The 22,516-nt window shown below is 46.0% G+C and overlaps 1 protein-coding gene across 1 annotated transcript in view; it reads left to right on the plus strand.

Moving 5' to 3' along the window:
- The window catches only part of LOC146074039 (LON peptidase N-terminal domain and RING finger protein 1-like), a 78,931-nt gene that overhangs the window by 8,659 nt on the left and 47,756 nt on the right, over positions 1-22,516 (plus strand). Inside the window, exons 2-4 of the mRNA XM_083181735.1 lie at positions 2,162-2,280; positions 15,156-15,278; positions 17,147-17,293. Coding sequence (XP_083037861.1) covers positions 2,162-2,280; positions 15,156-15,278; positions 17,147-17,293 — 389 coding nt within the window. The remainder of the gene's footprint in view (positions 1-2,161; positions 2,281-15,155; positions 15,279-17,146; positions 17,294-22,516) is intronic.

Below are 22,516 nucleotides of genomic sequence, written 5' to 3' on the forward strand. Positions count from 1 at the left end.
GCTGTGGCTTAGCAGCTATACTGGTATCATGAGGCCACACCCCAGTTTTAGTCACTGGTGGGGGCATGGCCAGCTCTTTGTGAGCTGCTGGCCATGCCCCCTGTCCCCTTGACTCCCAAATGACCCCCCCCACACACACCACGGGACACTGCTGGCCCCGGGTGCTACCCAGTCCTGAAATATGGGACTCTCCCACAAAAATCAGGAAAGTTTGGGGGCATAGCATTGCCTCCAATGTCTTTGTACTGTATATACCCTTATCTATGCAGTGCTTGAAGTGTGCCAGTATAGGCCAATATGTCATTCCACCACTTAAAGCACTGATTTTCTTATCCCTTCCCCTGACCAGCAGAACTTCTCTCAAAGGCTGTGCCCTCTAGTATGTCCCACTCTCCTATCACTTGGTGGCTGTACCCACTAGTGTCTCCTGTTCTCCCTCCACCTGGCGGCTATCGGTTCTGCCCCCCCCCCCTCATCAAACTGCCCCCCTTCCACTGTCCCACCGTACAGTAGCATCCGTGTGTATCAGCAGCTGTGTTCGTGTCAGCGTCTAGTGTAAGTCAGCGGGTTTCTTTGTGTCAGTGTCAACTCAGCATCTGTATCAGCGTCACTACCCCAGTCTGCCTCACCGTCATCTTAAGGATACGCCCTCTTCCGCTCGCACTGCACTACACCTTAGGATGGACTCTAAGGGGGCCATTCTGGTTGGCTTGCTAAGCAGTGGTAAATATCCAGTGAATATTCCTGCCGGTTTGCGAATGGATGTTCAGCGACCATCAAATGATTTTCCCTATGCTCGCAAATCTGAGTCTAAGGGGGATATTCAATCACCGGCGAGCTGCTCGCCGGGCCCTATTCATTGCTGTCTTCCCCGACAGCATTGAGCAGGGTATCTTGGCAGAACGAGCCTGACATCACAAGCTGTCAGGCTGGTTCTGCCGGGAAGTGATGAGCTGCCGGCTGAGAACTAGGTAGGCAGCTGATGGCATGTGACGTCAGCCACCTGCCCCCCCGCGGGCAGGTGCCCACAAAGTGCCACAGAAGCCTGTGCATATAAGAATATGAGCAAGCGCACAGCTTAACCATCCTTCACCCATGCAAACACACTGGGTACCGAATCAACAAGAATGAGGGCCTAAGTCCCCTTTAAATTTCCAAACCCCCACCCCACCACCACCATGTCTATGTATATACACTTTGTCAATATCTTGTACTTTTAAATACAGTCTGTTCCATTCAACTGAATGGGCTGTAGCGCAAGCTGATGAGTACAGTAGGTAGATTAAGTTCCCACACTCTTAATTAGTGGACATACAGGTCAAATGCAATTTACAGATGTGTCCTCATACATCATTGGCGCAGTGTGTGTGTATACAGATGTTGCCACTCTGCGACTAGGCACGGGTGGGCATTGTTGGTCGCACTTCTGGCCATTAAGATTACATGAGTGTGTATATGTGCTGGTTGTTTATTTTACATTTTGGGGTCCATTTAATATGGATTGCATATATAATGCAATCTGTGCGGCATCTTACCGCCCAGGATCACATTGCAATATCTGATCCTAACAGTGGGATGTATTAATGATCAGAGGCAGGGACAGGAGCTCTGACAGGAGCCCGTTCCTGCGATCTGTTCTGCCAGGTGGTCAGAGCTTATCGCACTACGGTAAGAAGCCCATAGGCTACAATGGGCTACCGCCATCTCACTTAAGGATATTGGTACTTAGGCAGCATCTCATCCCCTATAGCAGGGATGGGGAACCTTTGGCCCTCCATCTGTTGTTGAATTACACATCCCAGCATGCCTCGCAACAGTTTTAGTATAGCCAAATAGCAAAACTGTAGCAGGGCATGCTGGGATGTGCAGTTCAACAACTGGAGGGCAGAATTTTCCCCATCCCTGCCCTATGGAAACCTATGGGGGATGTAGCTGTTAAAAGTACATTAGGGATTGCAGCGGGTATCAGAGATTACTGTTGTGGTTCCTCTGTCATACATGCAAAAAAAAAAAAAAAAATCTTTCTTTTCTATCGAATTAGCTGCAAATATCAAATGATTAATGCGCCCCTTTAGCATTCCCTGTGTATAACGTTGCTGTAGCAGGTTTTATGAGAATTTTACCATGAAGTACATTACAGAAATATATTTTATTTTTGCAGCTCCTGACGATGTTCCCTTGAGGGCACTTCGCTCACAGGTGTATTTGTTATTAAAGCAATATCCTGAATCTCTGCGGGAAGCGGAGGTGATCTGTAATCTGCAGCCACAAGATCCAGAGGTAAGTGCACCTAGTGGGACTGTATTGGACCTAATTTGGAAGCAGCAGTGGTAGCTCTGTATATTGATCTGACCCACATCCTAGGATGCCACATTGGATCACTGGACTTGCCATTGACATCCATTGTGCCGTGCAAGCCGCTTGTCTCAGAGGCCAGGAAATCTACATCCAACGACAGAGATCTCTGATCTGTTCTTTATCCCTAAACGGCGGCAGCACGCCACCATTTTCACAAACTGAGGACATCGCTGCTCCCTCCCACCCACCTAACGGGACTTCTGAGTTTAGGACCCGGAGTTCCATCTGCCCAACTGTAGTATGATGCACACACTTTAGGGGGTGCTGGGAGGAATTAGATTCCTCCCAAAGGTTAATGCGAATAGAAGCCCATGGGTTTCAGTCTCACATTCCAGAGCATGGGGCATACGCTGTAAGTGGGCAAACTTAAGAAAACATTTTGACCGCAAAATACAGATCGCTGCATCCCGTCCACAGCCTGTAACATAGCAGATGCTGATTGGTTAGTACTTTCTCTCTCTCCAAGGCTTGATGCATCTGCTTCCTAGTGTGACCATATGATCTGCTAATAGTAACTGATCATATCCTAATACTTCCTCGCAGGCCAGCATGTGATTCATGCCTATGTAGTAGGGCTTAGTGCACAGTGTCAGCCACGTTCAGCAAGTATAAACATGTTTTCCTCGTGTGTGTGTGTGTGTATTTACTTGTATCCTGAATGTTTATTCTAAACTGTTGAGTACAGATGGAGCTACATGTGACAAATCTATTATATAATCTTCAGCATTGCGTCCAGCTACAGGGAGTCCCTGCTACTCCCTCCCCTCACATCTCTCCCTGGCTGACTTTCGCACAGGGGAACGATGTTTTGCTAATGCGCATGCTCCCTTCGTTAGTTCCCCATCCCGTTCGCACCACCAGTGTGGGCGAGGGGCATGGGTGGTGGCGAGGGGACACGCCCATGGAAATGATGGGCATTCCCATGGATATTGGGCAGTGAAATTATTCTGGTCTCAATCATTTTGGATATTGGGGATTCAACCTGTAGTAGGGTACACAAGGGAAGTGGGCCTTAAGATGGGAGTTCTATTGATGATAGGATGTAGCCCATAGCAACCAATCATATGTACATCACATACCCTGCACCCATTTGGTTTTGAATAGAGCTTCTAGGCCCATTAGGAGAAGAGCTGATAGGCTCTGATAAAGAGATGGTCTTTGAGAACCGAGCTCTTTGGAGAGAAGTGGTGATTATGGTAAATTGGGAATGGTTCCGTTTTGCCACCTATGGGTCCTTTATTCTGATTCACTCGCAGAGGAAAATTCCTTCTCAATGGACAAATCCATGTGCACTGCAGGTGGGGCAGATGTAACATGTGTAGAGAGAGTTAGATTTGGGTGGGGTTTTACTGCAACGTGAGATCTAGATTGCAGTGTAAAAATAAAGCAGTCAGTATGTTCCCTGCACAGAAACAAAATAACTCACTCAAATCTAACTCTCTCTGCACATGTTACATCTGCCCCCCCCCCCCCCCCCGCCCCCTGCAGTTCATATGGTTTGGTCCATTTGAGAAGGAATTTTCCTCTGAGAGTGAATCAGAATAAGGGCCATAGTTCATAGTCATTAGGGAATGATCTTTACAAAGTTGTCCATCTGTCACATCCAAAGTAAGATGCAGGAAGTGTAAAATCTGTTTTGTATGAAAATAATGTAGGTACAGTAGTAAATAATTATTTGGAGTAGTGAGTATTTTTTGAACAATACACGTATTGTTTCACCGAGAGCCAGGGAAACAATAGTGGAAATTGACAAACTTCCTGATAGAACAATTATTCAAATAGTCAGAATTTTTACTAATGGTGCTCTCCATAAAACTAGTATAAAGTTAAGTATTTATAAGGAAGAACTATTGGGACCTAGTCCTTGAATTATGCAGTCCTTAAAATAACCTTCACATGTGCTACTTTTGTATTCATCATCACTCCATCATTTTCACCCCTTCAAACTTGCAACAGTATGGGGGCAGGGCCGGCTCTACCATTAGGCAGCTTTAGGCAGTCTCCTAGGGTGCTGGGATCTGGGGGGCACCACCAAGTCTGTCTATCAAAAAATCAATGATGTCTATGAGGATCCTTGTTGTACTTAAAGGTGCTGTGGGCTGTGCTTCAAGCATCTCGCTTCCATACTTTCAATTGGGGCATATTTACCTACTTTGCTGCCCCCTCCTCCTTGTACTCTGTTGTTGGTGACAAGGGGGGGTCTCCAGGGAAAGCAGGGGACTTGCCAAACTTCCCAGGGGGCTGGGAGAACCTCCCGATTTGGGGGAGCCTCCCTGCCATTCTAGAATGTTACGCAAGTATGCCTTAAGGCTGGGGCAGCCAACTCCAGTCCTTGAGAGCTACCAACAGTTAATGTTTTCCAGGTCTCCTCACAGAATCACAAGTGAAGTAATTAGCTCCACCTGTGGATCTTTTAAAATGTGCCAGCGAGTAATAAGTGCACCTGTGCAGCAGCTAGGTTGTCTGGAAAATGTGAACTGTTGGTAGCTCTCGAGGACCGGAGTTGGCTACCACTGCCTTAAGGGGTTGGAAAGGTGGGTATTGGTTGTGTAGTATGGGCGGGGGTGAGGCAGTAGGTTGAAGTTTTGCCTAGGCTGCTGAGAAGCCTTACACCGGCCCTGTATGGGAAGAGAGAAATATAGAAGCTGACCAATGAGTAGAGATGTGCACCGGCCACTTTTCGGGTTTTGGGTTCTGATTACCTTGAGGTTTTGGGTTCTAATGGGTTTTGCCAAAACACCTCCTAAGTGTTTTGTGTTTGGATTTCTTGGGTTTTGGGTTCTGATTTTTTTGTTAAAAAAGCATAAAAACTGCTAAAATCGCAGAATTTTTTCTTTTTTTTTTGCTCCTACGCTATATTAACCTCAATAACATCGTTGCACCGAGGTTGCTGGATAACTGTGATAAGCCACACAAGTGTGCGGCACAAACACTAGACTGATATGGCCCACTTAGCATACCCTCTAGGCTGATACTGCACACCTAGAATTACCCCTGGACTGATATGGCACAGGTAGCATCACCCCTGGACTGATACGGCACATTAAGCATCACCCCTGGACTGATATGGCACACTTAGCATCCCCCCTAGTCTGATACGGCACACCTAGCATCACCCCTGGACTGATATGGCACACTTAGCATCACCCCTGGACTAATACAGCACACTTGGCAGCACCCCATGAATTATACGGCAGTCTTGGCTTACCCCAGGAATTATACGGCACAGATGGTGGCACCCCTGACCTGATATAGCACACATGGAATTATACGGCACAGATGGCGGCACCCCTGGACTGTTACGGCACACATGGCGGCAGGCATGGAATTATACGGCAGACAAATTCCTGCAGTAAAAATAAAAATATGTATTCTTTTAATTATAAAAAAGAGCAGCACACCTTACTTAGCAACACCCCATGAATTATACAGCACTCTTGGCTCACCCCTGGACTACAGAGCATTTAACAGCCCTTGCAGTAAAAAAAAAAAAACACCTTAATTTTATTTTCATTAAAAAAAAGGGCAGCTCCCCTGGTCTGATATGGGGCACCCCTGGAATTATACGGCACACATGCGGGCACCCCAGGACTGATACAGGACACATGGGGGCACCCCTGGACAAATACAGCACACATGTGGGCACCCCTGGATGGATACAGCACACATGTGGGCACCCCTAGACTGATAGTACTGGTAGCCAGTGGAAACAGCAGATTGGAATTATATACTGCAATAAATTCTGGTAGCCAGTGGCAACAGACTGGAATTATATACTGCGATAAATACTGGTAGCCAGTGGAAACAGCAGACTGGATTTTTATATACTTTGATAAATAATACTGGTAGCCAGCGGCAACAGCAGACTGGAATTATATACTGCGATAAATACTGGTAGCCACTGGAAACAGCAGACTGGATTTATATACTGTGATAAATAATACTGGTAGCCAGTGGCAACAGCAAACTGGAATTATATACTGTGATAGGTACTGGTAGCCAGGGGCAACAGCACACTGGAATTATATACTGCAATAGGTACTGGTAGGCACTAGCCAGTGGCAACAGCAGAGAACAGACTGCAGCAGATACTAGGCAGTGCAGGGCAGGCAGTGGCACTAGCAGCACCAGTGGACTATCACACTGTGACTGACTATACAAGAGCAGACTCAGCAGAGGCAGGCCCCAGCACAAAGGAGAGACAGAAAACAGCACCAGTCATCCTTGCAATGGTGATGTCTTGATCACTGAGCAGAGACACAGTACACAGCAGCACGGGCCCCAGCAGAGACCACACACAGCAGCAGCACACCCTTCCCTACCCTTCTCCGAGATTGGAGTGAAGATGGCGGCGCAAGGTTGCGGAATTTAAGGGTTCCGTGATCTCGCGAGAATCCGACGCCGGGCGATGACGTTTTGCCCGTGCGCCCGGATTCGAGTCAGGCGGGAAGCGCCGAGCGCTGCTCGTATCCGGGCCCGGATTGATGACGTCCGTGCGGGCTCGGATCTGTGGAATCCGAGCCCGCACATCTCTACCAATGAGTATCCCTTATCCAAATATCTATTATCCAAATTATTCGGAAAACCATACATTCCAGATAGTGAAAAATATATATATATTTTTTTTGCTAAAAGCACTACTGGAGACATCTGTAAAAGCACTACTGGGGACATGATGTGTAACTGGCACTACTGGGGACATGATGTGTAACTGGCACTTCTGGGGACATGATGTGTAACTGGCACTTCTAGGGACATGATGTGTAACTGGCACTACTGGGGACATGATGTGTAACTGGCACTACTGGGGACATGATGTGTAACTGGCACTACTGGGGATATGATGTGTAACTGGCACTAAATATGATTGCTTGGCATTCACATTCAGTGCCTGAGATAGTACACAAACTTTGGGTGAAATTTAATAGGATGAGAGATTCAGAAAGTGAGAGATTTGGTTAGAAATCTCCAGTTTTTTTAAAACGGCAATCCTTTACATTTCAAAACCATTTTGATTTTGCAGTGTAAAGGATTGCCGTTTTAAAAAACCTAGAGATTTCTTACAAAATCTCTCACTTTCTGAATCTCTCGTCCTATTAAATTCACCCTTTGTTTCATGTTTTGAAACCTTGTTTTATGCACGAATAAAATACATTTGTGTGTATTTCATGTGTTTTGATGTGTGTGTATATCTATATAATAAGTTGAAGAGTCTGTGTGCGTGCGTGTGTGTGTGTGTGTGTGTGCGTGTCCGTCGCATTGCGGACACACCGTGGCACTCAGAGACACCAAATTTGGCAACAAGATACCTCTGGACCCGGTGGTGTGCACCTCGAAGCCGTTTTTGGGAAATTTCACTTAGAAATTTAAAAAAACATCAAGTTTTAATTTGCCTTCATTGATGTTCTGGGGAAAAGATCGACGATCTAGGAAACCGTTGATAAAGGAACAACTCCACACCTGATTTCATTGCTGTCATTGAGTATGAATGACACATTCTAACATTATGGTGAAGGCTTTAAACAATTAGGAAATAATTGAGGATATACATAGACCACGCATAACACACACACGTACACATTGTACCATACATAACGCACACACAGAGTACACCACATACGCACACATAGCACACAACACACACATTTATATGTAGAGCACCTCACACACTTACACATTGGACAGATACACACACACAACACACCACATGCAGTACAGTACAAATCCATACACACTACAACACACACCCAAAAACAGTACAACAAACACACAGAACACACACACTTAAACATTGCCAGGATACGCACAGCACAGCACACTACACACACATATATACGTAGCACACCTCACAAACTTACACATTCGGCAGATACACACAACACAACACACACACATAACACCCTACTCACAGTACAACACACACCCACATTCACTACAACACACACCCAAAAACAGTACAATACACAGAACACACACACTTAAACATTGCACAGATACACACAGCACACCACACACACACAGATTTATACATAGCACACCTTACGCACTTACACATAGGGCAGATACACACAACACACACATAACATACCTCTAACAGCACAACACACCCACATTCACCACACACACCCAAAAAACAGTACAACACACAAAAAACACACACTTAAACATTCCACAGATACACAAAGACACAACACACACATACTGTATATACATAGCACACCTCACACACTTACGCATTGGACAGATACATACAATACAACACACACAACTACATACACTACAACACACACAAACACACAAAAAATAATTATTTACCGTTTATTTAACAGTCTGTACCGGCAAATAAAAACTGTACCTAATGTACCGTTTCTACTTTGTTCCCCATATCCGTCTCTCCAGTCCTCCAGCCTGTCACTGCGCTCCTCGGCCAGTTGCACTGAGAAATCTTTGACCTAGCCAATGCACCCATTGATCAATTCAAAGTGAGTACACTGCACTCACCCTGTTAGTCAGTTGGATATCAGGCACTGCTCTGCCTTATGGGTTTCCCAGACTCTTTTGGTTCATAGATAATGTTTGGTCGGTGGGCATGAGCGCTGCATACATTTGTTTGAATGTTATGAGTGTAAGAAGTTGAAGAATAAGACTGAGATGAAGATTTGTCATGTTATAGTGTACAATTTACTCAATAAATCATGAAAAAAATATGTGTACATAGAAGTACAATCAAGAAATGAAAGTAGGATTAAAAAATAAATTCTGATTCAAACTGATAATTGTTTGGATGGGTTGCGAAACAAATCTATAGGTGGAGGGGGTATGGATATTGTTGGCATAATTGGTGCTTGGTACACCTACGGGGGGTCCCCAGTTGATGAGAAATTTTCACTACAGTGTCACCGTAGGGGGATTTCCAATTGGGGTTCAGGTGGTCTTTTAGGGACCCCTTTACAATCCCGTTGGTCTCTTCTCCTGGTGCCTACGGTCTCCCTCAGTGATTGACTATCATTAAGGGAGACCGTAAGCTCAAGGAGAAGAGACCTACAGGATTGTAAAGGGTCCCTAAAAGACCACCTGGACACCAATTAGGAATCCCCCTAAGGTGACACTGTAGTGAAAATCCCATCAATTGAGGGCCCCCTGTAGGTGTAACAAACACCAATTATGCCCACAATATCCATACCCCCACCTATAGATTTGTTTCACAACCCACTTCATGCAAACAATTAACAGTTTGAATCAGAACTTTTTACTCCTACTTTAATTTCTTGATTGTACTTTTATGTACACTTACATTTTTTTTCACGATTTATTGAGTAAATTGTACACCTTGTAACATGGCAATTATTTTTCTCAGTCTTATTCTTCAACTTCTTACACTCATACTTTATCAATGCACCCATTGATGATTGTGATGGCTGGATCAGTGAATTGGCCCGGCGGGTGTAGGGAAGAATTTGGCCCATTGCACCCATTCCACCCATTCCCAGTGGTGCATTACAGTGGTGTGGGTAGCGTGCGTCGCGTCATGACATCATGTGGCCAGGTCCGCGGACCTGCTCCCACACTCAGGGGCTGCCCCACTGTTTGGTAGAGATGCCCGGTGTATATGCTTTACAGATTCCCCAGACCTCAGAGTCTGCCGCAGGCAGGTTCGGTGAGGGGAGTGGCAGTGGAAGGGAGCAGTGAATTTTTTATTAATTATGGCCCGGTAAGTAATGCCCACCCCGATCCCCACGCACTCAGCGCCTGTAATTACACATCCTAGAAACTGTACCATTGAAAGTATAGAAATGGAGGTGTGGCCACGTCCCTTTCTGATTTTGTACCGATTTCTGACCCTCAGATGTTGGAGGATATGTCATACAGTAGGTGCTAAATCTCAGGAGTGGATGTGGAATTCATCAACACATACAAGTTATCAACTCAGGAGCGTTGTGTTTCAAACAACAACACCACACCTGATTTCATTGCCATCATTGAGTATCAATGCAAACACATTCTAACATTATGGTGGAATCTATAACAAATTACAATCTTAGGTCTTTGGCACAGCATACTGTAAGATTACATTTTTCAGCAATTTTGGAAATAAAGAAACCCCAAGGTTTTCCCGGGCAACGCCGGGCGGGTCAGCTAGTACAACATAAATGTAAGACTTCTCAAGATACCTTACTGAAATATAAAAATATTCTGAAATACGGAATAATTTATTATCCAAAACTCTTCCGGTCCCGAGCATTTTGGATAAGGGATACTCAACCTGTAATAGCATAAAATGGCTAAAAGCATGTCGAAGACTTTTAAAATTTCTAAAAAATAAAAATAAAGTGCATATAGTGCTGTATCTATCTAATGGGGATGATTAGATGACTGTTATCATAAATAGCAGTGAAGTTCCAGTTAATTACTGTCCAGCAGCTATCAAGTAATAGTGATTCACAGTCTCCATATTATTATTATAGCAGAACAGTCAAAATACCACAAGCTGCTTAAAGGATGTGGTTGCGATCATGATTATTTTGAAAGATTATTTACACTATGGACACAGCCGTTGTTATTTCCTCTATGCATGTTTTACCCAGCATTCTCGTTAGTTACACCATTCGCTGTAGTTAGGCTGTTGGTCCCTTGTGAACTGATCAATAACTGGTTAAAGCATGTGTACAGCAGGAACCGCAGAGGTCCCAAACAGGAGAACCACCTGGTTATGCTACTTTGGAGAGGGAATAAAAAGAGTTCTTCTGGATTAAAATAAAAGTAAAATTTTAAATGTCATTTTACAAGAAAAGTTGGTACTTGTTTTCTAGCACGGCGCCAGCAGTTAAAATTGTATCCATCGGGTCCTAAAAAATCGTGTCCATCGCATGCAACCAAATCGCATGCGATGCGATCGACACGATTTTTACATTGGAATCAATGTAAAATGGTCCCTGAGACCCGATTTTACATTTGACCCATTGTTAAATGCCCCCCAGACCCCAATTTTCATTGTATCCCCACCCTGATGGGTCAAATGCCCCTCATTGTTAACGCCACACCACAATGAACGCCAACCCGAAGCGTGGCGAGCGGCGGCGGTACGCATCCTATGACCTTTTCATACCCCCACTATCCACGTCAGCATGGAGTTGATTTTATATAGTGTTGCGAGCGCAGCAAACCACCGAGCCCGAAGCGTGGCGAGCGCAGCGCGTTACTTCACAGGTATTACGCGTCCCCTCGTGGGGCTCGCTGCGCTCGCCACACTATATAAAATCAACTCCACGCCGACGTGGATAGTGGGGGTATGAAAAGGTCGAAGGACGCGAACCGCCGCCCCTTGCGGGCTCGCCACGCTTCGGGTTAGCGTTCATCGTGGGGTGGCGTTAACAATGGGGGGGGGGGGGCATTTTACATACAAATTACCCATTAGGGTGGGTATACAATCAAAAATCGGGTCCATTGGGCCATTTAACATTGTTCCCTATGTAAAATCGGGTCCATCGCGTCGGTCGCATCGCATGCCATTATAATGGCATGCGATGGACGCAATTTTTTTAATAGTCGGGAAAAAGGCTAAAAATAGCCCAAAAATCGCGTTGTTCGCGTCCATCGCATACCTTAACTTAAGGTATGCGATGACCCACGATGGGCGCCGTGCGAGGAAACAAGTACCGAAAAGTTTAAAATTTCTACTTTCTTTTTTCTTTAATTTCTATTATTGGAAATTTGGGGAAAACAGTCTGCATGTAGCCAGTAATGCATTAAACTAACTGCCAGCAGCACTCTACACCTATACAGTAAGTCAGGTATGTCCAAACTGTGGCCCTCCAGCTGTGAAACTACACATCCCAGCATGCCTTACCATAGTTTTAGCATTCCTTAATAGCAAATCTGTGGCAAGGTTTGATGGGACTTGTAGTTTTACAACAGCTGGAGGGCCATAGTTTGGCCATGCCGGCAGTAAGTGGTCTGAGGATGAATTAAATGCAGACAATAAGAGATTGCGGTTGCTCTGTAGGCCTGCAACATTCTAGAAAAAAGGGTCAGCCTGGTTGGAGTTGGTTGTCACTTATCTGTAGTTCTATTGCTTTTAGTGTAAAAGTAGCTAACCACTTTTATGTTGAAACGAGTTTTCGCAGCTCAGAATAAAGCTTCAGATTCTTAGTTTAGGATTCTGGTTTCAACCTGTGGCAGCTCCTTCCCAGTTGTAGCCGATGGCATGTTGACCTGTCTGTTAAATGATTCATAGATTTACTGTAGGTCTTAGCAAGAAGTCAAGCATCTTTGCTGTGTGCACTAAAATGAGTGTGACCAGTATTGTAATGTACTAAGGAATATGTTAAATCTGATATAGTTAGCCTACAGACATGACTAGCCAGTCAAACACCCTTTTGGATATTGACCCATTAGTGTGGAGGGAAACTGACCGTGAAAGGCCGACATAAAGCCAAATTGTAGTTTAATATGGCAATTAATGATTTAAGTCCGGAGAGGCCAGCTGAATCTCCTGGTCAGGGGGCAGGAACAAGGCAGCTGACTCAAAGCCCCGCCCCCAACCCACCCAAACACAGCGATTCATGGGTTCCCCGAGTAGGGGTCGGGGCTATAATTATGCGAAATGACGCGTCATTTTAGCCCTGCCCCCACTCCACGGACCCGCGATTTTTTGGTAACCGCCGGTAAAACGATCAGCGGGGAAGGGGGGTGCAGGGGCTCTGGCCGGCAAGCAGGAGACTTGTCCACCTTTCCAGGGGGCCGGTAGGCTGACCTGATTTTTGGGAGCCTCCCGGCCATTCCGGGAGGGTAGGCAAGCCTGGGCTACAATGGGCTATCGCCATCTCAGAATGGCGGTAATCCAGGGATGCGAAGTGCTGCTGCTGATACATTGGGCAGCTTCGCATCCCCCATAGAAACCTATGGGGAAAGCGGCCGGTGGCGATGCAAGGGGGATCGCAGCAGGGATCAGAGATTCCTGCTGTGGTCCCCCATGGTACTTAATATTTGTGGCTAACCCCTGAAACCCAGTGTTTTATGGGATTTAGCCTCAAATATTGAATGATAAATACCCCCCTAAGGGAGATGTATCAGTCTTTCTAAGGAGGAGAGCAGTTGCTCATCATCAAGTAATTAGCTTCTACCTATCATTTATTGTGTACATTCTATAAAGTCATAGGTATAAACTCACTACTTTTCAGTGGCATTTGGGTAGTTTCATTGCAAAATCAGCGTTTATGCATCCAAAGTTGTATACATTATTCTTCCCAAACCTGGAATGTTTCTGTTAAATTGAGCTTTCAACTATGTCATAAAATATACAGTTCATTGATGGTTCACGCAGGGGCGTAACTATGAATTGGGCGCCCCCCCCCCCCATTAATGGGGGGGGGGCGCCCCCCCTCCGCAGCACCCCCCATCCCCTACCCGCAGCCTTACCTGTCTTGCTGCCGCTGGTCCCGGCTCCCTTGCTGGCTTCATTCTTCTGCTATGGAGACGGACCAACACAAAATGTCCGCCCCCATACAGCAGACAGTTTCAGAGAACTGTCTGCTATATGGGGCGGACATTTTATTGTGGTCCGTCTCACTAGCAGAAGAACTGAAGACAGGTAAGGCTGCGGGCGGCGGATGGGCAGTGGATGGGCGGACGGGAGGGTGCTAACTATAGCAACGCAGCCCCCCGGTGCCCCCACATGCATAGCGCCCCCCCGCGACCTCGGGGGCAGCGGTGCTATAGTTACGCCACTGGGTTCACAGTGTTAGTGCTCTTTTGCATTTCTATACTCAGGTGACTATTCCAGTTACCAGTAATACTCCGTTCCTGCTTCCTATCCCCCACCAGAGACTCTGTTCCTTTATAGCCACTCCCTCACTGGGTGCAGAATCATTAAGGGCGGGATGTTGTAACATCCGCAGCCCTCTAACAATCCCCTTCACTGGGTACCGCATTGTTAATAATCACATACGCTCTAACATATGCGATTATTAACGCAAGGGACAGCTCTTGCGATAAGAGCTGTCCCTTGCGATGTGGCCATGACGCAGGACTTCCCGGTCTGAGACCCAGAAGTCCATCTGCGCATGCGTAGAGCACCAGAGCCGGCCAGAGGGCATGCTGGGAGGGATCCGTGACCGATCCCTCACACTGCGCTGCAGTAAGAAGCCCTAAGGCTTCTGCAGGGAATTGCCAGCTTTTGCTGGTGATTCCCTCTGCAGCGCTGACACTGCGGAGGGGGGTTTAAGAATACATAAAAAGGTAAAAACCCAGATAACAGGGTTTTTACCACATTTCTGGTTTAGAGCATACCGCCTATTTATGATCCCTAATCTTCCCTTTAATCAAATTTTCATTACCAACCTTAATTAACCATAATGAGTTGCTCTAGCCTTTCATTCCTTCACTTGCTGTCTGTTTTAACTGGTAAATGGTGAGAGGAGAGGTGCCGGATTGTTATGGTGCCCACACACGCACCGATCCCGGCGGTGCGATGCTATGCGATGGCGTGCGCGCTCCCGCGGCACCTCATCGCACAGTACAAAAAGTATGTGCTGCACATACTTTTTGTACTAGCTTTTTATCGCATAGCATCGCATTGCATGCACAAGGCATACGATGCGATGCTATGTGTGCTAGTTAAGCACAGAACACACGCCGGGATCGATGCGTCTGTGGGCACCGTTAGGCCTTATGCTGGAATTTGGCACAGAAGCAGTGTAATACTCCAAGGTTTTAGCATCTCCGTGCACTGTCTCAACAACTGAACTGCATGCTTATATATGATTGTACCGTGTTTCTCATTGTGGTTTCCTCTGCAGGGATTCTACAGAAAGGGATTGGCCCTAATACATATGGAGAACAAGAAAGAAGCTCTTGATCAGTTCCAGCAGTGCCTAACGCTGAATTCCCAGTTCTCTGCAGCCCGATATGAGATTGAGCAGGTGACTTTTACTCCGTTATTGGAGGTTAAGATCCCAAGTCCACTTTTGGACACTTGGAGGTTGATTTACAGTAAATGCGTCAACAGGTTGGATTAAAGTTTATAGGGGTCCCGGCCTTTAGCGAATCTTATCTACAAATACATGTGGGGCAGATTTATTAAGCTCGGTGAAGTGATAAAGTGTCTGGTTTTTATCACCGACCAATCCGCTCCTAACTGTAAAGTTACAGGATTTGTATGAAAAATTACAGGATTGGCCGGTGATAAAAAACAGACACTTTATCACTTCACCGAGCTTAATAAATCTGCCCCACAGTTGTTTATATCATACACTGGTGATGTTATTATAAAGTGTGTGTGTATGTATTTATGATATATATATATATATATATGTGTGTATGTTGTGGGTGGCGGTCTGGCACTCTCCCCAATCGTCACCTGCCCCGGTGCCCTCGGGATTGAATGGATATCCTTACGTGAAAGCAGACTGCGGCACTCAGAGGACTTGGTAAAAAATTCAAAGTGGCATTTTTTGTCTAAATGCGGTGTCCGACGTTTCGGGGTCTCAATCGTCCCTTTTTCATATAAATATGATTTCAGACCTATTTGTACGAGTCCGAATTCGACCCTGTTTTTGATGGTGTGGGGGGGGGGTCTGCGCAAGCCCGTATATGCGCATGGGCAGACCCCCTGTGCGAACGCTTTCAGCGAGTATCACACTCGCTAAGGCTTTTGCCGGGCAGGGTAGGAGGCGGCATCAGGGGAAGGCTCTTCATTTTAGGGGCCTTCCCATGAAAAACGCTGGGCGTTCCCCTGGGATGGCAGGCATGGCCTCGCCTACTCGGGGCTGCCGTCTGATGTCACATGACCTCAGCACCCACCCTGTCTTCAGCGATCGGCTGCGGAAATAAGTCAGTTTAGACTGACTTTTATTTCCGAAGGGGAGAGAAATCGTTTGATGTTCAGCGACCGTCGAATTACTTGACTTCCTTTCGGCTCGCATTTGAGAGGTGTGCTAGAGGGTAAATGCGGGTGGGGGCTGGCAAGCGGCGCTGATCTGTTCACTAGGCTGCTTTCAATCCCAATACCACGGGGCAGCGCATCGGGAACGAATCTGCATGAAAGCAGCTAACACTGGGGGTTATTCTGATTCACTCGGAAAGGCACAATCACTCTCTAATGGACAAAACCATGTGCACTGCAGGTGGGGCAGATGTAACATGTGCAGAGAGAGTTAGATTTGGGTGGGGTTTGTACTTCAAACTGATATCTATATTGCAGTGTAACGGTGCCCATACACGGTACAATTGTTGGGTGCGATGAGATGCGCGTTCCCGTCACACATCTCATCGCACAGCTCAAAAAGTATGTGCTGCACATAGTTTTTGTACTAGATCTCATCTCCTCTCATTGCATTGCAAAACCTATGCAATAAGATGAGATGCAATTCGATATTGTATACAGTAATTGTACCGTGTATGGGCACCTTAAAAATAAAGCAGCCAGTACTTACCCTGCACAGAAACAATAAAACACCCAAATCTAACTCTCTCTGCACATGTTACATCAGCCCCACCTGCAGTGCATATGGTTTTGTCCATCTGAGAATGATTGTGCCTTTCCGAGTGAATCAGAATAACCCCCACTGTACGATTGTGCAATTTTCGATTCGATTTGGACTACAGAGTCCAAAAGGAGTCGAAAATTACACTGAATATGAACCATGTGTAAACAGTTTAGTCTTATGAAAGTGACTACCTGGGAGATGGGCAGCTTTGCAGATCACCCACCCTCCTCACCTTGGAACTGTAAGCTCCTTAGATATTGCTTAGCATTGTTAAATGCCACTGACCGTTCTTCCTGTTTTAGATGCTGAAGGATTCTGATTGTCCTGTGCCTTCATCACTGGAAGATTTACTAGAAGAGGTGTCTCGTTACTTGAAGCTGTCCAGTATGGACCCCCCTGCTCACCAAGCACAGATCATCAGTTCCCAAGAAAACACTACCGACATGAAGGTAACCTAAATTCTGAGTGCTGAGATTTTATGGTATGGCAAGGTGAGATGAATGACTGGACATTCTCAGTAAAGAGTAATATGTTCCAACATCTGAAGGGCAGAAATCGGTACACATGCGAGAAGGGGGCATGACCATGGGTAAAGTGGGCGTGGTCACACCCCCTTTCCAGATGTGTACTGCTACTGAGCATTTTTTTCCAAGATGCCTCCCACCCTCCACATCCAATGCATGCACTGTGTTTTAGTTTTAGTCCTGCCACAGAGATGATGATAATTTAGAATTAGATTGATGTCATGACTCACTGACGGGCTGCACGTCCTGTCCGCTCCTGAGTCTTCTCACCTCAAGTCCAAGTCCGCCACAGAGAGCGAAATCTTGCTGCAGCACTGCCTCACTTTCTCTATTTGTGGCACCCGGTAATTCAAAAAGCACATGCGCCAGGGGCATCTAAGATAACATCTCTAGGAGCCACTTACACAGAGTGACAGAGCTGCGGCTCCGTGGGCTACGTGACATCATGACCCGATGCACGCTGCCCGGACTGCAATGCACCCCTGGGAACGGGTGCACTGGCTTAGATTTCTGCTTTACACCTGCCAGGCCCGATCCAGACTATCCGCATCGCAAGCCCGGAGTCAGAGGAACTAAGGAATGGCCAGAAAACCTGAAAAATCGGTACTGTACCAACTAAATCAGTTCAGTTGGAGGGTATGAAAGTATATAAATTAATGTTGATAATAATATAACACTTTGGGCTGATTCTGAGTTGGACTGAACAATCTCTTTGTCTAAGTGCAAGTTATACCAATTGTTTATATTTTTGTGTATCTCCATCTTATGCCCCTTTCCCACTGCAGGTCTAAAACGGTAAATTGCCGATTTTTCTGCACAATTTACCGTTTAAGGCTGCAGTGGAAAAGTGCCAGAGTTGAAATACCGGTTAAAGTTAACTGGTATTTCAACCCGTTTGAAAAGCAGAGTTCTACAAGGTAAAATACAGTTTTTGAGGCAGTGGGAATGCCTCTTAAACGGTATTTAACATCCCACACTACTTCCCCCTCCCCTGGTACCTGTCCTGGAGGAGGGGGAAGGAGAGGAAGGTCCATTAGGAGATTGTCATTTCATCGGCGGGGGTCCCTGCCGCAAATGGGAAATAGCGGAGCCGCTCATTAAATATGTGCATATCTAATGAGCCTCTAATTAAATATGCGCGTATTAAATGAGCGGCTCAGCTATTTTCCATTCATGGCAGGGACCTTCCTCCTCCTGAGCATGGACCTGCCTGGATCCCCAGTGCCCCTGCTGTCTGCATCAGTGGGGGACCTGCCGACTCGCTGCCTACTGCACTGCCCCGCAGCAAGGTACCAGGGCAGGGGGGGGGAGGGGGGTACGGGGGGAGCAAGGTACCAGGGCAGGGGGGAGGGGGGTACGGGGGAGCAAGGTACCAGGGCAGGGGGGAGGGGGAGCAAGGTACCAGGGAGGGGGGGGAGCGAGGGTACCAGCTGGCAGGTATGGGGGGAGGAGGGGCAGGAAAGGTACAAGGGGATTAAAAACGTTTTACCTGCAATGGGAATGGTACTTAAACGGTAATCTGCTGCAGTGGGAATGCTAATACCGTTTTAAATACCGTTTAAAAATACCAGTACTTAAAACGGGTCTGCAGTGGGAAAGCATCATTATTTGTATTTAATTGGATCTTGGTCTTTGTGTAAAAATTGGGAGTTTTTGGGGAGGAACTTGACAATAACAATACAATATTGTGGGAGTGCATGGGAGTGTACAGTGAAAGAAAGCCTGTATCAGATGGACGATGATGATGTCTGCTGTAGACGATTGAGGCGTTCAGTTTAGCATCTCCCCGCTTGAAGCCACACGGATCATTGCTTTAGCCCCAAGGAACCTCGTACTAGTAAATACAGGTTGAGTATCCCTTATCCAAATATCCGTTATCCAAATTATTCCGAAAACCATAGTCTCCAAAATGTGCTATTTTTTTTTTTTTTTGCTAAAAAAACTACTGAGGACATCTGTAACTGGCATTACTTGGGACATCTGTACCAGCACTACTGGGGACATGTCATGTAACTGGCACTACTGGGGACATGTCATGTAACTGGCACTACTGGGGACATGTCATGTAACTGGCACTAAATATGTGCAAGAAAATGATTGCTTGGCATTTACATTGAGTGTCTGAGATAGAAAACAAACTTTGTTTCATGCACAAATAAAATATATTTGTGTGTATTTCATGTGTTTGCTGTACTTTATACAACATAAATGCAAGATACCTCATTCAAATATAAAAATATTCCAAAATACGGAATAATCCTTTATCCAAAATACTTCTGGACCAGAGCATTTTGGATAAGGGATACTACACATATACAACCATTTTGCATCTGAAACAGGAACAGTCAGTTTATCTCCATAGTTGTAAAAATAACAAAGAAGGATGATTTGTAACAATAAAGTAAAAACATCTGCTTATGATCTTATGAAGATCCTCTTCAATATCAGAAACCAGTCTAAATAAGCACTGCTGGACCAGCTGTCTAATACCTTTCTTGAGCTGTTAGTTACATATACAAAGTACTGTAGTTATAGTTGTAACTTATTATTTAAAGACACCATTAATAAGTGTTTGTATCTTCCCATTCCTTATCGATTATCACGTTCGATGTTGTATAACTTATATTAGCAGTTTATCGTGTAACATCAGCAAAGGGAATTGTCTCTTGCTTCATCCTGTCAACAACCTTTGGTACAAGTCCAAATTGATTCCTTTTCTAAAAGTGTGCGATCAGAGAAGACTTGTGTCATCTGGTAAATAGACTCTCGGCACAAGCACTATGATAAGTCATACTTGGTTATCTTGCTTATTGAACATCTTATTATCAGGATGCAGTCAGAAGAGTGACAGTGGGATTCCAGTAGTCAAGATCCCACAGTTAAGTACAGGGGTTGGTGTTAGTGACAGGCACTAGGGCAGGGGTGGCCAACCAGTCAGAGACAAAGAGCCAAAAAAAATGTTTAGTGATGGCGAAGAGCCAACATCAGGCACATGCATACATTTATACACGGCCACCCCATACATGCATACATACATTTATACACCGCCACCCTCATACATTAATACACCGCCACCCTCAAGCATGCATAGATTTATATACTGCCACCCCCATATATGCATACATTTATACACCGCCACCCTCATACATATAGTACATACACCACCATCCTCCTCCATCCATACACTGCCTCCTTCATACAAACAGACATATATCCATACATACACGGCCTCTAACGCTATACATATGTACAAACTCTACCCCCCCATCATCACAACATAGTGCAGCCACATATATATGCAAATGCCCCCTTCCCCCTCCAACGCAGCTCTATTGTGGCTCCATATGTGTATTGAAATTCTCCCCTCCCCCCTGGCTGTCACGAAAGACAACCCTCCAAGGGTAACAAATGGTAACTTACTGATAGATGACCACTGCTCTTCAAATAAACTGCCAGCTCTGTTGCCGCTGGTCAGCTCAGCTTGACACTGCACTTGTTGTCCCAAGGAACATGCAGTGAGACTGCCAAATTGGCACACTGACACTGCACAGGAAAGTTATAAGCTGGGCGGGGAGAAAGGTTCCGCTAGCTGCACGCTGTGAAGGGTTGGGGGTGCGGTGTTGCCGGATGTCAGTCATATATGGGGCAGTGGATGCTCCCGCTATGCAGCCGCTCACTGTGGGGAGGCATGGGCGGCTGCCCGATCACTGTGCGGCCGGGGGTGATTGAAGGAGCTGCAGCTCATGAAGAAAAGAGCCGCATGCGGCTCGAGAGCCTCGGGTTGGCCACCCCTGCACTAGGGGATGGATTTGAGTGTGGCTGTGGGGGGAGGTGGAAGTGGTTGTGGAAAGGGGAAGGTTAGGGTTAGTCTGAGGGAGCGTTGGGTGATTTTAAGATTAGGGTAAGGATGGGTACAAGTACTTAAGATTTTTTGGATTTTGGCCATTGGGATCCCACTATCGGTTTTCTGACTGTCTGCTTTCAGACTTTTTATCTTCTGACTGTCTGCTTTCAGACTTTTTATCTTCTGACTGTCTTTTTTCTTAGACCCGAGTCATTTTATAACTTATAATGCGTGACCTTTATTTTCATGCAAATCATAAAAATATATTCTCAGTCATACTTTTACCTCATCTTATAAATATTTTACAGCTATCTTATATAACAGCTACTTCCTTATTCCATAGTTAGCAATACAAGCTTTTTACAGCCATTTAAACCATTGGAGTGTCAAATATCCACTAAAAATGCCAGCATCCCTCACATTTGGTATATACATTCAAAAACAAAATGTTGGTTACATTTTTTTTTTATATTTTCTATATAAGGTAAACATTACAATTCAATATGATGAATAAAAATGTTTGCTTGGCAATTTTCACACCTATTTTGACAAATATTTACGTGGCACTCAGAGGGTTAACTAACCATACATGGTACTCTTTACCTAGAACGGCGCCCATCGCGGTGATCGCGACATCGCGGGCAGTACATAAACGGCCACGACGCGATGCCCGCGATCACCGCGATTTTCCCATAGGGAACAATGTTAAAAAGCCTGATTGACCACGATTTTCACATAGGAATCAATGTTAAATGGGCTACAGAGCCCAAATAGGCAGAATTAACCCTTAAATGTCCCCCCAATTTTTGTACGCCACCCCACGATCCACGCCAACCCGAAGCGTGGCGAGCGCAGCGAGCCCGCGAGGGGCGGCGGTACGCGTCCTCCGACCTTTTCATGCCCTACTACCCACGTCGGCGTGGAGTTGAGAATAGAATAGTGTGGCGAGCGTAGCGAGGGGACGCGGATACCTTCACAGGTAAACGCGTCCCCTCGCGGGCTTCACAGGTGTCCGCTTTTCGCCACGGATACCTGTGAAGCCCGCGAGGGGACGCGTATAACTGTGAAGGTATCCGCGTCCCCTCGCGGGGCTCGCTGCGCTCGCCACGCTTCGGGCTCGGTGGCTCGCTGCGCTCGCCACACTATTCTATTCTCAACTCCACGCCGACGTGGATAGTAGGGCATGAAAAGGTCGGAGGACGCGTACCGCCGCCCCTCGCGGGCTCGCTGCGCTCGCCACGCTTCGGGTTGGCGTGGATCGTGGGGTGGCGTACAAAAATTGGGGTGACATTTAAGGGTTAATT

Source organism: Crinia signifera, chromosome 4 (genome assembly GCF_055691185.1).
Source record: "Crinia signifera chromosome 4, ASM5569118v1, whole genome shotgun sequence".
In the NCBI taxonomy this organism is placed as follows: domain Eukaryota; kingdom Metazoa; phylum Chordata; class Amphibia; order Anura; family Myobatrachidae; genus Crinia; species Crinia signifera.